This window comes from Pseudophryne corroboree, chromosome 1, assembly GCF_028390025.1.
Source record: "Pseudophryne corroboree isolate aPseCor3 chromosome 1, aPseCor3.hap2, whole genome shotgun sequence".
NCBI lineage: Eukaryota > Metazoa > Chordata > Amphibia > Anura > Myobatrachidae > Pseudophryne > Pseudophryne corroboree.
In genome coordinates, this window is record NC_086444.1 from 997582898 (window position 1) to 997598217 (window position 15320).

General features: G+C 46.1%; 1 protein-coding gene across 1 annotated transcript in view; it reads left to right on the forward strand.

The window, feature by feature from the left end:
• The window catches only part of PALLD (palladin, cytoskeletal associated protein), a 759036-nt gene that overhangs the window by 394763 nt on the left and 348953 nt on the right, over window positions 1-15320 (forward strand). Inside the window, exon 8 of the mRNA XM_063920614.1 lies at window positions 2794-2817. Coding sequence (XP_063776684.1) covers window positions 2794-2817 — 24 coding nt within the window. The remainder of the gene's footprint in view (window positions 1-2793; window positions 2818-15320) is intronic.

The window sequence follows — 15320 nt, forward strand, 5'->3', positions numbered from 1 at the left end:
AGCTGCTTGTGCGTCCTATTACATTACTTTGCGCCTAAGACACATTTTTGCTGAAAAAATGCAGAAAAAGATACTCTGCGCTACCGAGTCACACGGCACTCACGCGTTATGTTTAAAGCGACTTGTAGCGCACGGAGCAAAGATGTAAGAGGACACATCTGTATACTAATACAACACTGTGCAACTAATACATTATTTATTGCACATAAATTACACAGTTTCGGACTGGGGCATGAAGGGCCCACCGTGGAATGTAATGGTAAAGGCCCAAGCTTAAGGGGTGTGGCAAGCCACCAGAGGGACTGTGCCCAGACACCAAAGAGGGTCAACTATTAGAGAGGACATAGTCACACTGCAAATAATACGGACCCTTTATAAAGGAGAGTACATGGGTGTGTCAGGGTGGCCCACTTTCATTGGCTACTGTTGGTGTAGTCTCCATATAACAAGTAACAATGTATAATTTGAGTGCACAACCTGACTTCTAGAGAAGGGGCGCACGGACAGTGGTGCCCACCAGGATTTCTCCTGTACACCTGTGGGCCAGTCCGACCCTGCACTCACATGATAAAAAATTCATCAATCGCAAAGTATGAATTTAATCACATCATGGACTGCACCCCTCCCCTCCCTCCCTCCCCATATCACCCCCCACCCCACACCTCTCCCTTCCCTTCTCATCAGATTCCTACCAGATGTGTCAGTCTGAAATAATACATCTAGAATACAATGTCACTGTAACATTCTGGCACAGGCAGGACATGCACCTCTCCAGTCACCATGGATGGTGAATAGTACCCCTGGTACAGGAGTGGTAGAGTCCTTGAGTCCCGCTTGATGCATTTTAAACTTGGTTCTTTCTCAAAAGTAGCAATGTGCTATATCCATCTGACATATCCGCTAGGAATCTTATGAAAAGGGGGAACAAATGCATAGACCTTTTTTGCTTATGCATAGGTTGTTTTTGTGTGTTTTAGAAATGACCGTTGTTCATATTGTATTCGAGTATTTTTTAATAAGTCCACTAATAACCCCTAGCTGAATATCTAAAAAATGTAGTTTGCTCGCCAGTTTCTGTAATATATTAGCGCTGTAGCTAGTTTTGCTTTACTAAACATATAGGGGTATATGCAGTTGCCGGCGAATCGCGGCAATTTTTCGCCCGTTTTTTAATTCGACACAATTCGACCATCGAATTCCGGCAAGTGGGTGCCGAAATTCAACATATTCAATAAAAAACGGATTCGACAGTCCCGCTGTCGAAAAACGGCCGATTTGACGGATTTTGATCCGATTTTTAAAAATGGGAAAAAACGGGAAAAAAACCCGAAAAAAAAATTGCGTGGGGTCCCCCCTCCAAAGCATAACCAGCCACGGGCTCTTCGAGCCGGTCCTGGTTCTAAAAATCCGGGGGAAAAACTGACAGGGGATCCCCCGTATTTTTAAAACCAGCACCGGGCTCTGCGCCTGGTGCTGGTGCAAAAAATATGGGGGACAAAAAGAGTAGGGGTCCCCCGTATTTTTTACACCAGCATCGGGCTCCACTAGCTGGACAGATAATGCCACAGCCGGGGGTCACTTTTATACAGCGCCCTGCAGCCGTGGCATTAAATATCCAACTAGTCACCCCTGGCCGGGGTACCCTGGGGGAGTGGGGACCCCTTCAATCAAAGGGTCCCCCCCCCAGCCACCCAAGGGCCAGGGGTGAAGCCCGAGGCTGTCCCCCCCATCCAAGGGCTGCGGATGGGGGCTGATAGCCTTGAGAAAAATGAAAGAATATTGTTTTTTTTTCCCAGTAGTACTACAAGTCCCAGCAAGCCTCCCCCGCAAGCTGGTACTTGGAGAACCACAAGTACCAGCATGCGGGAGAAAAACGGGCCCGCTGGTACCTGTAGTTCTACTGGAAAAAAATACCCAAATAAAAACAGAAGACACACACCGTGAAAGTAAAACTTTATTTCACACCTGCCGACACACACATACTTACCTATGTTGACCCACCGACTGCCACGCCCCCCTCGTCACTGAAGAATCCGGGGTACCTGTGAATAAAATTATACTCACCTGATCCAGTGTCCAGATTATAATCCACGTACTTGGCAAAAAAAAAAAAACGAACACCCGGACCAGGCGGACTGAAAGGGGTCCCATGTTTACACATGGGACCCCTTTCTCCAAATAAAAAGACCCCCCCGTGACTCCTGTCACAGAAAGGTCTCTTCAGCCAATCAGGAAGCGCCACGTCGTGGCACTCTCCTTATTGGCTGTATGCGCGTCTGAGCTCAGACAGCGCATCGCACAGCTCCCTCCATTAGTTTCAAGAGCAAGGGCATATAGATGGGCGGTGCGATCATATACATGTGTACAGCTTAGCATATAGTCAAATGTCAGCTTATACTTCAATACAGCCGACTTGCATGAAGCTCTGAGTCGGCCTCTTGGTATAGACAGGCAGATTGAGCAGCCTATACAGATAGCTGTGTCAGGAAAAATGCCTATGAGAGTATAGTGTATGTCCAGTTTCCAGATCTTTGTAAACCTGCCAGATGACTCAAGAACCAGTCTGTCTAGTTGTAAACTAAGCAGCCCTATCAGACATCATTATAACCGATTAATCTCATTGAGGGTGTTTACATACATTTTGTGCAAATCAGCATTACATTACAAGAGGCAATTATGCACACCGATGATTAGTAAGAGAACCTAATAATGATACGTTAATGTTCATTGTAAAATATGTATGTATTTGAGTGACTCATTATTTAGCTGCCTTTTTCTTTTTCTTCCCAACAGAACCACGATGTGCGTCTGAACCTGGTAAGGAATTACAAGAGTAAACTTTTGTAAAATGTCAGTATTTACATTTTATGTCTAGGAGGTTTGCAAGTGTAATAAGAAGCATTTAGGGCTATATTTACTGAAGTGCAGGTTTATAGACGTGGAGATGTTGCCCGTAGCAACCAGTCAGATTCTACTTATTTATCTAGTACAGGGCTGGCCAAACTGGTCCTCGAGATCTACCAACAGTTCATGATTTCCAGACCTCCTGGAGATCTGTAGAATTGTCAGTTAGGAATGAATGCAGCACATCTTAATTAGTAATGACTACACCTGAGCACCAGCTAGGTGATCTGGAAAATGTGAACTGTTGGTAGATCTCGAGGATTGGTTTGGCCAGCTCTGATCTAGTACCTTCTAGAATCTAGAACAGTGGTTCTCAAACTCGGTCCTCAGGACCCCACACAGTGCATGTTTTGCAGGTAACCCAGCAAGTGCACAGGTGTATTAATTACTCACTGACACATTTTAAAAGGTCCGCAGGTGAAGCTAATTATGTCACTTGTGATTCTGTGAGGAGACCTGCAAAACATGCACTGTGTGGGGTCCTGAGGACCGAGTTTGAGAACCTGTGATCTAGAAGATAATAGCTAGAATCTGATCCACTTCTATAAACCTGCACTTTAGTAAATATGGGGTCTATGTACTTGGAGGATGTTGCAGTGAACCTGTGTGTTTTTGGGAGAAAGGGCATTTTTTTAAGGCAATCTATTAGGATAGTCTGTAAAAAAAACATTGGTGAAGCATTGGGAAAAATCGTGAAAAACGTTCGTTTTTCGCACCCAATGTTTTACCGGGACTAATCGTATATCCCCCTTACTGCGCACACAAAAACACATTTGGATAACATCGCTCTTATGTGAGGTGGCTTCTGCGATCCACGGACGGTTCAGGGTGGAGACTGGGTGGTGTCTAAAGTCTTTGCAAAAAGAGGAGGTGCCATGGGTGTGTTATGGGAGTATCATGGGCATGTATCAGCTTGCAGTTGGGATCTATTTCACAGCACTATAGCCGTCGTGGCCATGTCTTGAGAAAGTTATAAGGGAGACTCTGTGCCAGGGAAGGGCTGCCCGAGGAGTCGATGTCGGAGAGATCAATCCGCCAACTCACTTCAACATTGATCTGATTTGCAAAGCGGGCATTGCAGGGTTTGTGAAGTCGGTCGCACATAAGTGCATCATGGGAATGCTTAGTCTAGCATTTGCATATTTTCCATGAGAAACCGCAGTTGTGTATGACTTGCCTGCACCTCTGAATCATGCCCTCTGTGTGAAACGACCATGCAGTGTACAATCACGCCAAGTGGGTCACAAAGTACAAAGAAAACAAAACAGAAGCACACTTGGCAAATGGCATCTGCCTCAGTGGGGATCATAAGCTGATAGAGAATATTGTAAACTGGAACACGAAGATCTTTAAAATTGAGCTAGTTTAAAGATGTATTTTCCCTGTTTACTAATACAAAAGCAAGGAATTGTAATAGTAAACATTAGCTTCCTATATAAAAGAGTATAGTGGATTTATAGGTGCCGTTCCATTTCAACTGATAAATCTGACTGTACACATAGCCTTAATAAGCTATGAGGTGCAAAATGCCTGGCGCAAGTGAGCTGCGCTGAGTGGTGTAGTGTATTTTTGTGTGTCTTATAGGCCCTACACATTGGCCGATCCGCCGCCGAGCTGCCCGACGGCGGATACGGCCGACGGGCGACCCGGCGGCGGGGGGGCAGTGACGGGGGGAGTGAAGTTTCTTCACTCCCCCCGTCACGCGGCTCCATTGAAGTGCAGGCAAATATGGACGAGATCGTTAATATTGGCCTGCATGCACAGCCGACGGGGGACCAGCGATGAACGAGCGCGGGGCCGCGCATCGTTCATCGCTGAAGCCTCCACACTGAAAGATATGAACGAGTTCTCGTTCATTTATGAACGAGATCGTTCATATCTTTAACACAAATCGGCATGTGTGTAGGGCCCTTTAGTCTTAGTAATTTGATATGCGACACTTGAATATCTGTATACGAAGCACAACTGAACTTGGCATGAGAAAAAGGGGTGTGGTTCATAAGGTCGACAGTGTCTAGGTCGACCATGTTTGGGTCGACAGTAACTAGGTCGACAGGGATGCTAGGTCGACAGGGTCTCTAGGTCGACATGGTTTAGGTTGACAGGTCAAATTTTTTTTGGTGTCATTTTCTCCGTACAGTGACCGGGAACCCCAATTAGTGCACCGTGTCCCCTCGCATGGCTCGCTTTGCTCGCCATGCTTCGGGCAAGGTTACTATTCCCAATCGTAGTCCACGTGGATCGTTAAGTATGAAAAAGTTCAAAAAAAGAATAAAAATGTGAAAAACTCATGTCACCCTAGAGACCCTGTCGACCTTGAAAACCTGTCGACCTAGTTACTGTCGACCAATAGTGGTTGACCTAAACATTGTCGACCTAGTTACTGTCGACCTAGAGACCAGATCCCGAGAAAAAGCCTCTGTATGGTAGCACTTCGTATACAGATACAGACCCAGTCTCACACAGATATACAAGTATCAGATTAATCGGTGCAGTCTTGTGGTGAGTTTGTCATATCACATTGCGAATAAGACGCACATTTGGTACGAAAAGGATGCTTTGCGCAAGCTGAGTCAGACGTGACCTGGCACACCGAGAGGGGATGCTTGGTGCAACTACAACAATATTGTATGAGGACATATCTGTGGGTTGATATATTTAAGTTGAGGCTAGTGGTGTAATACATACTGTACATTATCATTCATTATTTACAATTAGCATAAGGTAATGAGAAGTTACAGTATTTCCTTATTTCCAATACCCCTTCCATGCCCGATCTCCCAGTTACCCTGCTCATGTCACTTGCCCCTTTGAAATCTGAGAAGTTACACACTGCTTTGGTGGGGCTCTTACAGCATCTCTGTGCCCAGTTCCAAAGATCACTTTTAGGAGTATATACAGACTTTGATGTACTACGAAGAACAAGAGAGTTTATTTTCACAGATGACGATCAATTTTACAAACAATTTGTCACACGCCATAGGCGGCGTTCACCGCGCTTACCCCTGCGTGCCTGCTGGTCTCTGTTGCGGTATCCGCCTTCGGTGGTCCACGGGCTCCGGCGCCTGGCTGGCTCGGCTCCCGGCGGTTCCCCGGGGCAGGGGCGCCGCCATGACACCCGGCATCACGTGGGCGGGGAGCAGGTAACGTCATCAGACTGTTCCGCCAATCCAGCGGAGGCGGGAGATTCAAAGGCAGATGCCGGGCAGCGCCTCGGCGCCTGAGTATCGTCTTTTCCCCTGAAGTGGATGCCAGTGCTTCTGTCCTCGGCGGATCTCTCTGCAGCACACCCCAGTGTCTCCGGCACTCCCAGGTGTCAGTTGTTGCACAGCTTCCAGCGTTCCCAGCCGCTGCTGGGTTCCACTGCGCTCTAGTCACCAGTGCTTCTTGGAGTCAGCGTGGGCTGCAGGTTAAACGTCGCTCTCAAGTTATACAAGTCCTCAGTGCCTTTAACCCTCGCTCTCAAGTTATACAAGTCCTCAGTGCCTTTAACCCTCGCTCTCAGTTATACAAATCCTCAGTGTCTTTAACCACCGCTCACAAGTTCTTCAAACCATCAGTGTCTTCAACCACCGCACTCAAGTTCTTCAAATCATCAGTCTTAACCACCGCTCTCAAGTTCTTCAAATCATCAGTGTCTTAACCACTGCTCTCAAGTTTTTCAAATCATCAGTGTCTTTAACCACCGCTCTCAAGTACTTCAAATCATCAGTGTCTTTAACCACCGCTCTCAAGTTCTTCAAATCATCAGTGTCTTTAACCACCGCTCTCAAGTTCTTCAAATCATCAGAGCCTTAATCACCGCTCTCAAGTTCTTCAAATCATTAGTGTCTTTTAACCACTGCTCTCAAGTTCTTCAGTCACCAGTATCTTTTACCATCACTCACAAGTACTTCCTGGACATTTCTCCATACGCTCCTTCTCTGTTATGTGACATTGTGTTGCTCTCTTCCTGCAATAAAGTCCTTTAATATTTTCACCAAGCTTTACTGTCAGAGTCCTGTATGAGGAAGACCTATATCAAGCCATCCCTGTTCCGACCCAACTGTGGTTCCTCTCCCTTACCATCGGGAGAACCCCCGAGTTCACAACACCCCCAACCTAGGTCAGTGACAGTATACTCAGGCCTCATGGACCCGGGGGATCGGAGCCCAGAGGCAAGTACCATCCAGGACTTGATTTCTCGAGTACAAAGTCAGGAAGCAGCACAGGGCCAGGTGATGCATTATCTCCAGGAATTATCTGGCCGGCTGGATCAAATTCAGACTTCTCTGGCTTCAGTAGTACCGGTCCCAGCTCCAGTACCCGCTCCAGTGGTTGTCTCTAGTAATATTCCATCCTCCTCTGGAACCAGGTCACGCCTTCAGCTCCCTACTCCTTCTCGCTATAATGGGAATCCAAAGAATTGACGTGGTTTTCTCAATCAGTGCGAGGTACATTTTGAACTGCTTTCACATAACTTCCCTACTGATCGGTCCAAGGTGGCATACATTATTTCTTTGCTCGAGGGTTCAGCGTTGGATTGGGTGTCTCCGTTATGGGAGCGATCTGATCCATTGGTTTCTAGTTATACCAATTTCATTACGTCATTCCGGAGGATCTTTGATGAGCCCGGCAGGACGACAACTGCCTCTGCAGACTTGCTTCGTGTCCGACAAGGCTCTCGTTCAGTAGGACAGTATGTGATTAACTTTCAGACCATAGCCTCAGAACTGCGCTGGAATAATGATGCCCTTCGGGCTGCCTTTTGGAACGGGCTCTCCGATCGTCTAAAGGACGAGTTGGTCACTAGAGACTTGCCGGATTCTTTAGAACAGTTGATCTCGCTCTGTGTAAAGGTGGATCTTCGCATGCAGGAACGAGGTGGCGAATGTAGTCGGTCAGATCGATCAAGGGTCCGACCTCTTCCGTCTAAGCAAATGATTATTCCAAGTCATGATGAACCCATGCAGATTAATCGATCCCGGATGTCCCCAGAAGAACGTCAGCGTTGTCGTGAGGGTAGACTCTGCCTCTACTGTGGAGCCGCGGATCACTTTCTCAAGTTTTGCAAGTCTCGCCCGGGAAACGGGCAGTCCTAGCTTGTTCCGGAGGAGTCGAGCTAGGAGTTTCTTCTAAACCTTCTCCGCCAGTGGACTGTTTACTCTCTGTGTCTCTGTTCTCCGAGTCAATAGCCAAACCCGTTAAGGCTCTGCTGGACTCAGGGGCTGCAGGGAATTTTATTTCCCTTTCCTGTGCCCAGGATCTGGGTTGTCAGCTACGGTCGGTCGAACGACCTATTACGTTGACTGCTATCAATGGAACCCAAATTTCTAACGGTCTGATTTTAAGTCGTACAGTACCAATGAAACTGCAAGTGGGAGCCCTGCATCAAGAACACCTAGAGTTCCTAGTGATTCGGGAGATGCCCCAGGATCTGGTTCTAGGCCTTCCTTTGGCTTAAACTTCACAACCCTCACGTCGACTGGAGTTCGACACAAATAACATCTTGGAGTTCTTTTTGTCATTCAAATTGTCTCACCCCAGTCTATCCGCTCCGTGTATCTTCCAAGTCAGATGAAGGGCTCATTCCGAGGCCTATCGGGAGTTTTCTGACGTGTTCTCGGAGCACGCGGCCGATCAGCTACCACCGCATAGACCCTGGGACTGCCCCATTGAGCTCATTCCGGGGAAAAAGCCACCTCGGGGTCGCACTTATCCCTTATCATTGCCAGAGACCCAAGCTATGTCGGACTATATCAAGTCTAATGTACAGAAAGGATTCATCCGCCCTTCTACTTCTCCGGCGGGGGCGGGTTTCTTTTTTGTGAAGAAGAAGGACGGAGGGCTGAGACCATGTATTGACTATCGTGGTCTAAATGATGTCACCATTAAAAATAAGTATCCTTTGCCGCTCATTACGGAGCTTTTTGATAGAGTTTGCGGAGCCCGAGTTTTCACCAAGCTTGATTTAAGGGGAGCTTATAAGTTGATACGTATCCGACAGGGGGACGAATGGAAGACGGCCTTCAATACCAGGGATGGGCATTACGAGTATCTGGTAATGCCGTTTGGCCTCAGCAACGCCCTTGCCGTCTTCCAGGGATTCATTAACGAAGTCTTTCGGGATATGCTATACCTAAGTGTAGTGGTATATTTGGATGACATTCTGATATTTTCTACAAATCTCACAGAGCACAGAGTACAGGTCAAAGAGGTACTTCTTCGATTGCGAGAGAATCATCTTTATGGCAAGATTTCCAAATGTACTTTTGAGGTTCCTTCTATTCCATTTCTTGGTTACATCATTTCGGGCACGGAGCCTCGTATGGATCCAGAGAAACTCACTGCCATCAGGGACTGTACTCAGCCTCTTTCCTTGAAAGCGGTACAACGATTTCTGGGCTTTGCAAATTACTACCGGAAATTCATGAAGGGATTCTCTACCATCGTGGCACCTATTACTGCCCTAACCAAGAAGGGTTCTGACCCAAGTCATTGGTCCTCCGAAGCTGTAGCAGCGTTCGCTCAGTTAAAGGCAGCCTTTATGTCCGCTCCAGTACTTCAACAACCAAATTTTTCAAAACCATTCTTCTTGGAGGCTGATGCTTCCTCGGTAGGCATAGGTGCCGTGCTTTCGCAGTACGCTCCAGATGGGAAGTTACATCCATGTGGTTTCCATTCTCGCAAATTCTCTCCTGCGGAACAGAATTACACCATTGGAGACAAAGAGCTTTTGGCAATAAAATCTGCCTTGGAGGAATGGAGATATCTTTTGGAAGGTGCTAAACACCTAATTACAATTTTCACTGATCATAAGAATTTGCTGTACCTCAAGACGGCCCAGTGCTTGAATCCTCGTCAAGCTAGATGGGCGCTCTTCTTTACCCGGTTTTCGTTTGTTATTAAGTACCGGGCTGGGACTTTTAACACCAAGGCTGATGCTTTATCCCGTTCCTTAACAGCTTCGGATGAGCAGAATTCCGTTGAGAAGGCTTTGATTCTCAGTCCAGTTTCTATGTCAGCGGCTCCCACCGTTTTGGGTCCTCCTCCTGGGAGAATGTCTGTGCCAGCTAAATTCCGACCAAGGTTGTTGCAGTGGGCTCATGTTTCCAAGTTTTCCGGTCATCCTGGAGTTAAAAAGATGTGGGAGTTTCTACGAAGGTCTTACTGGTGGGACACTATGAAGAAGGATATTCAAGATTATGTCAACTCATGTCCTCAGTGTGCTCAGCACAAAATTCCTTGTTTGCCTCCTGCGGGGTTGTTGCATCCACTGCCCATTCCTCAGAGGCCTTGGACCCATATCTCTATGGACTTTGTCACCGAATTGCCCCTCTCCAAGGGTCACAATACTGTCTGGGTAATTATCGACCGTTTCTCTAAGATGGCACATTTTGTACCTTTGACTGGGTTACCATAAGCTCCCAAGTTGGCTTTGTTATTTATCCGAGAACATTTCCGCCTGCACGGCTTACCTCAGGAAATTGTCTCTGACCGGGGGGTACAATTCACTGCAAGATTCTGGAGAGCTCTCTGTACGGCCTTACAAATAAAACTCAAGTTTTCATCCGCTTACCATCCACAAACCAATGGGCAAACTGAACGCGTCAATCAAGATTTAGAGACTTTTCTCCGTGTTTATCTTTCTCCCTCGCAAGATGATTGGGTGGAACTGTTGCCATGGGCTGAGTTTGCCCATAATCATCTGTACCACTCTTCGACTGGTGAGTCCCCATTTTTCATTAATTATGGGTTCCATCCTCAAGTTCCTGAATTACCCATTTGTCCGCCGGAGGATGTTCCTGCTGCAGCCTCTACTCTTCGGCACTTCAGCCAAATTTGGAGTCGAGTTCATGCTAATCTCAAGAGAGTTTCCGGCCGCTATAAGTTCTTTGCGGATAGGAAGCGACGAGCAGCTCCCCAATACAAGGTTGGTGACAGGGTATGGCTTTCCACCCGCAACCTCCGGTTAAGGGTGCCCACTATGAAATTCGCCCCAAAGTTTATTGGTCCTTACCCCGTGTTACAAGTCCTGAACCCGGTTGTCTGCAAATTGGGATTGCCTTCCCACCTCCGGATACCAAACTCCTTTCATGTCTCTCTCCTTCGCCCTCTTATTTTAAACCGGTTCCATTTAAGGTCCCCGAGGCCAACCTCTGCAGAGTCTGAAGCTGGAACGGACTTTGAAATCAAAGCTATTCTTGACTCTCGTTATCTTCACAAGAATCTACAGTATTTGGTGGAGTGGAAAGGTTTTGGCCCCGAGTAGAGGAGCTGGGTCAAGGCTACTGAAGTGATGGCTCCCCGACTGGTGCGGATTTTCCATTCCAGACATCCAACAAAACCTGGAAAGTGTCCGGGTGCCACTCCTGGAGGAGGGGGTACTGTCACACGCCATAGGCGGCGTTCACCGCGCTTACCCCTGCGTGCCTGCTGGTCTGTGTTGCGGTCTCCGCCTTTGGTGGTCCACGGGCTCCGGCGCCTGGCTGGCTCGGCTCCCGGTGGTTCCCCGGGGCAGGGGCGCCGCCATGACACCCGGCATCACGTGGGCGGGGAGCAGGTGACGTCATCAGACTGTTCCGCCAATCCAGCGGAGGCGGGAGATTCAAAGGCAGACGCCGGGCAGCGCCTCGGCGCCTGAGTATCGTCTTTTCCCCTGAAGTGGATGCCAGTGCTTCTGTCCTTGGCGGATCTCTTTGCAGCATACCCCAGTGTCTCCGGCACTCCCAGGTGTCAGTTGTTGCACAGCTTCCAGTGTTCCCAGCCGCTGCTGGGTTCCACTGCGCTCTAGTCACCAGTGCTTCTTGGAGTCAGCGTGGGCTGCAGGTTAAACTTCGCTCTCAAGTTATACAAGTCCTCAGTGCCTTTAACCCTCGCTCTCAAGTTATAGAAGTCCTCAGTGCCTTTAACCCTCACTCTCAGTTATACAAATCCTCAGTGTCTTTAACCACCGCTCACAAGTTCTTCAAACCATCAGTGTCTTCAACCACCGCACTCAAGTTCTTCAAATCATCAGTGTCTTAACCACCGCTCTCAAGATCTTCAAATCATCAGTGTCTTTAACCACCACTCTCAAGTTCTTCAAATCATCAGTGTCTTTAACCACCGCTCTCAAGTTATTCAAATCATCAGTGTCTTTAACCACCGCTCTCAAGTTCTTCAAATCATCAGAGCCTTAATCACCGCTCTCAAGTTCTTCAAATCATTAGTGTCTTTTAACCACTGCACTCAAGTTCTTCAGTCACCAGTATCTTTTACCATCACTCACAAGTACTTCCTGGACATTTCTCCATACGCTCCTTCTCTGTTATGTGACATTGTGTTGCTCTCTTCCTGCAATAAAGTCCTTTAATATTTTCACCAAGCTTTACTGTCAGAGTCCTGTATGAGGAAGACCTACATCAAGCCATCCCTGTTCCGACCCAACTGTGGTTCCTCTCCCTTACCATCGGGAGAACCCCCGAGTTCACAACACCCCCAACCTAGGTCAGTGACACAATTTACAGAAATCTGACCCATGCTTAAGTTTAGAAAAGTGTCTGTTTGGTCGTGTTAGTAATTGTAATGAAAAGACTGACAGAAATAAAGACACCGTGTTTGCAGAACACATCTCTTTAAGATCGTTTGACCTTCTCTGTGATGTTTTATATTGTCAGAACACTCTGCATTCTCTTACTTTACTATAATGTAACACATGCTTTCCCAGATATCAAACATGACTACAGACATAGGCATTACTTCTATAACAGTAATGAATGCTCAATTAAACCCTAGTTATGTTACATACATTTATATAGAGGGGGTGTTTAGAATGAATCTTCTATGCATGATTTGAATCATAGCTTATCAAGAACTTATATGTGTCATAAATAAAGAATAAAACACCATGGCAAAGTTATCCAGCTCATTTGTAAACTGGTGTTAATATTGCCTTAGGGAAGGATTTGCCTGCAGACAACAAGTCACAGATTACTGTGCTGTCCGGAGTACCGTCCCTACATGCCCTGCACACTCACACAGCCTGGGGATCCCAGTTACACAGCCTTTTCTCGTCACTCCTGCCTTCTCTGTCTAATGTGTTCTCCACTCCTTCTGTCTAGACAGAAATCAGTCCGTATCACTGAATGTTTTTTGAGTTAATAAACAGTCCAGTTGTTTGAGGCTAACATCCCAGTTTGTCAAATTACCTGGTCTGTTCTCTTTTGTGCGTCTTTTGACTCAACGCTGATTGAAAAATGAATCAACGGCCAGCTGTTGCTTCTACCCATTACTCAGCTGTCTACAAACGGGGGCCTATCCAATTTCTGCTGTATGTTGTCTTTTTAGTGAAATGCAAAAGGAACAGTGGTTTTATTAGATAAAAGGGGGGGGGGGGGGGGTGAATTATTATAATGTCTAAACCATATATAAGAATGTTTCTTTTGTTCGTCTGAGCTCATGTAACAGTCTGGTGACTGCAGTAAACCTTTCACAGTAATACCAAAAGTGAAAAGTGTTTCTGGGCATTTAAATTAAAGGCAATAATGTATATTTGACTATAACCATGCAAAGCTCCAGGGATGAAACAATTTGCTGGCCAAGTTTGTTAGACAACTGTTACAATGTAAGCAGATAATTGCACTCATATGCACACTTGTTGTTTTTTTTTTGTTTCACAGAACTCTGTTGTTTTTTTTAAATTATGTATATTGTGCTTATCCACCATTCTAAGTCCAATAATAATTTATGGATTTACAAAACTTTTTTTCGATGGGGTGTAGTTTTTATAAATGTTCTTGTTGCTTTAACTTCCATGGAGATTTTTCTTTGTGTCTGATGCTGTCCTATTATGACAGGCCAGTCAGTCAATGCGAGGACCACTCTCTCGGGCCAGTCCTGCTGCTTGGCCTGTTTACTTTGACCACTCACATCTGGTTTATAGATTAAATGAGTGATGGCCACACAACTCATCGACTGAGAAGACAGATTGTTTTTGACTTACACTGGGCCCCATAGGCAAACGCAGGGGGGGTTTCTGGTTGCTTGGAAACCCCCCTCCTCTTGGCAAGTGGGTCAAATTATGACAATTGCAATGGTATATAATACAATTACTAGAGCTGCCACCACATCATGCAGTTTAAACTGCTGCACATGTCCTGGGGTAGAAGCTTTTTCTGCTTCTGAGGCCTCAGTCAGTGCACTGGACCAGAGAGTAGCTAGCAGGAAGAAGAGACAGGAGCCTTACAATGAGGTGGGAGAATGTGTGGTTAGAAAGTGCAGCACTGGTTCTATTATGTTTGTGTATTTATTTATTATGGTATGTTTAACCTTTTCCTGACCACTTACATTATCTTATTTATATTAAATATGTTTGATACAGCCTATACTATAGACCATCTATAGTGTTAAATATTAAGTGTATTCCCTGTTCCGCAGAGTGGGAGATAGTGGATTGCATTTGGAAACCCCTCTCTAGAAATCCTGTGTTTGCCACTGGGCCCTGTTTGTGTAAACTATTGCAGCACACTAGTAGTGCTCATGGGGCATCTGTATTTTCTCATTTATCTGATAGTGTTGCAGTACATTTTAATCAATATGGTTTTGGTAGAGTGACCATATTATCCCTTTTACCTGGGACTCTTATGGATTACACAGGTTCTGTGGCTGATTAAAACCAGCTGAAATGTAGGCTTGAAGTCAGCCAGCCACAGAACCTGTGTAATCTATGAGCGTCCCAGGTAAAAGGGATAATATGGTCACTCTAGTTTTGGGGCAAAATGGATATAACAGTGGGCCAATGGCAACTGAAGCTTGTTTAAAAAAAATAATAATTTATATATCATTTTAATGTCATTTTGTTTAATTTGTATATAACTAATAATATATACTGATGTCTACAATTACCCATACCTATACAAGTTCCATCACCTCATTCTGATGTAACTCAGGTAAAGTTGGCTGTTCGTATGGGATGTAGTTAATATACAGTATCCCGACAGCTGGTAAAATTCCAGTGGTCAGAATACCGACCGCCCTCCCTGGTATTCCCACTCGGGTGGTGTGTCCAAGTCACACTCTGAGGGAGAATAGAAGCTGGTCCCGAAGCATGCTGAGCACAGTGAGCATACAGTGGGACTCACTGCGCTCACTGCCAAGATTATGGCTGGCGGGATGCCGCTGTTGGAATCCTGACAGCCGGCATCCCGTGAGCCGGCATATCATACTGAACCCGTTCATTTATTGTTAGGGATCGACTAAATGTTGATTGGAAATAGCAGAAAATTAGGTTGGATGACAGCTGTGATCATATAGTGGGTAAGGTTTTTGCCTGTTTGAATTAATGGGGATCCTGTGATTTGTCCAACCAGTCAAAATACTGGATCTGTCTAATTTGGTCACACATAGTGTTACTGTATGATAGGTGAGTTTCTGACAGGGTAATAATGAATTTCCCT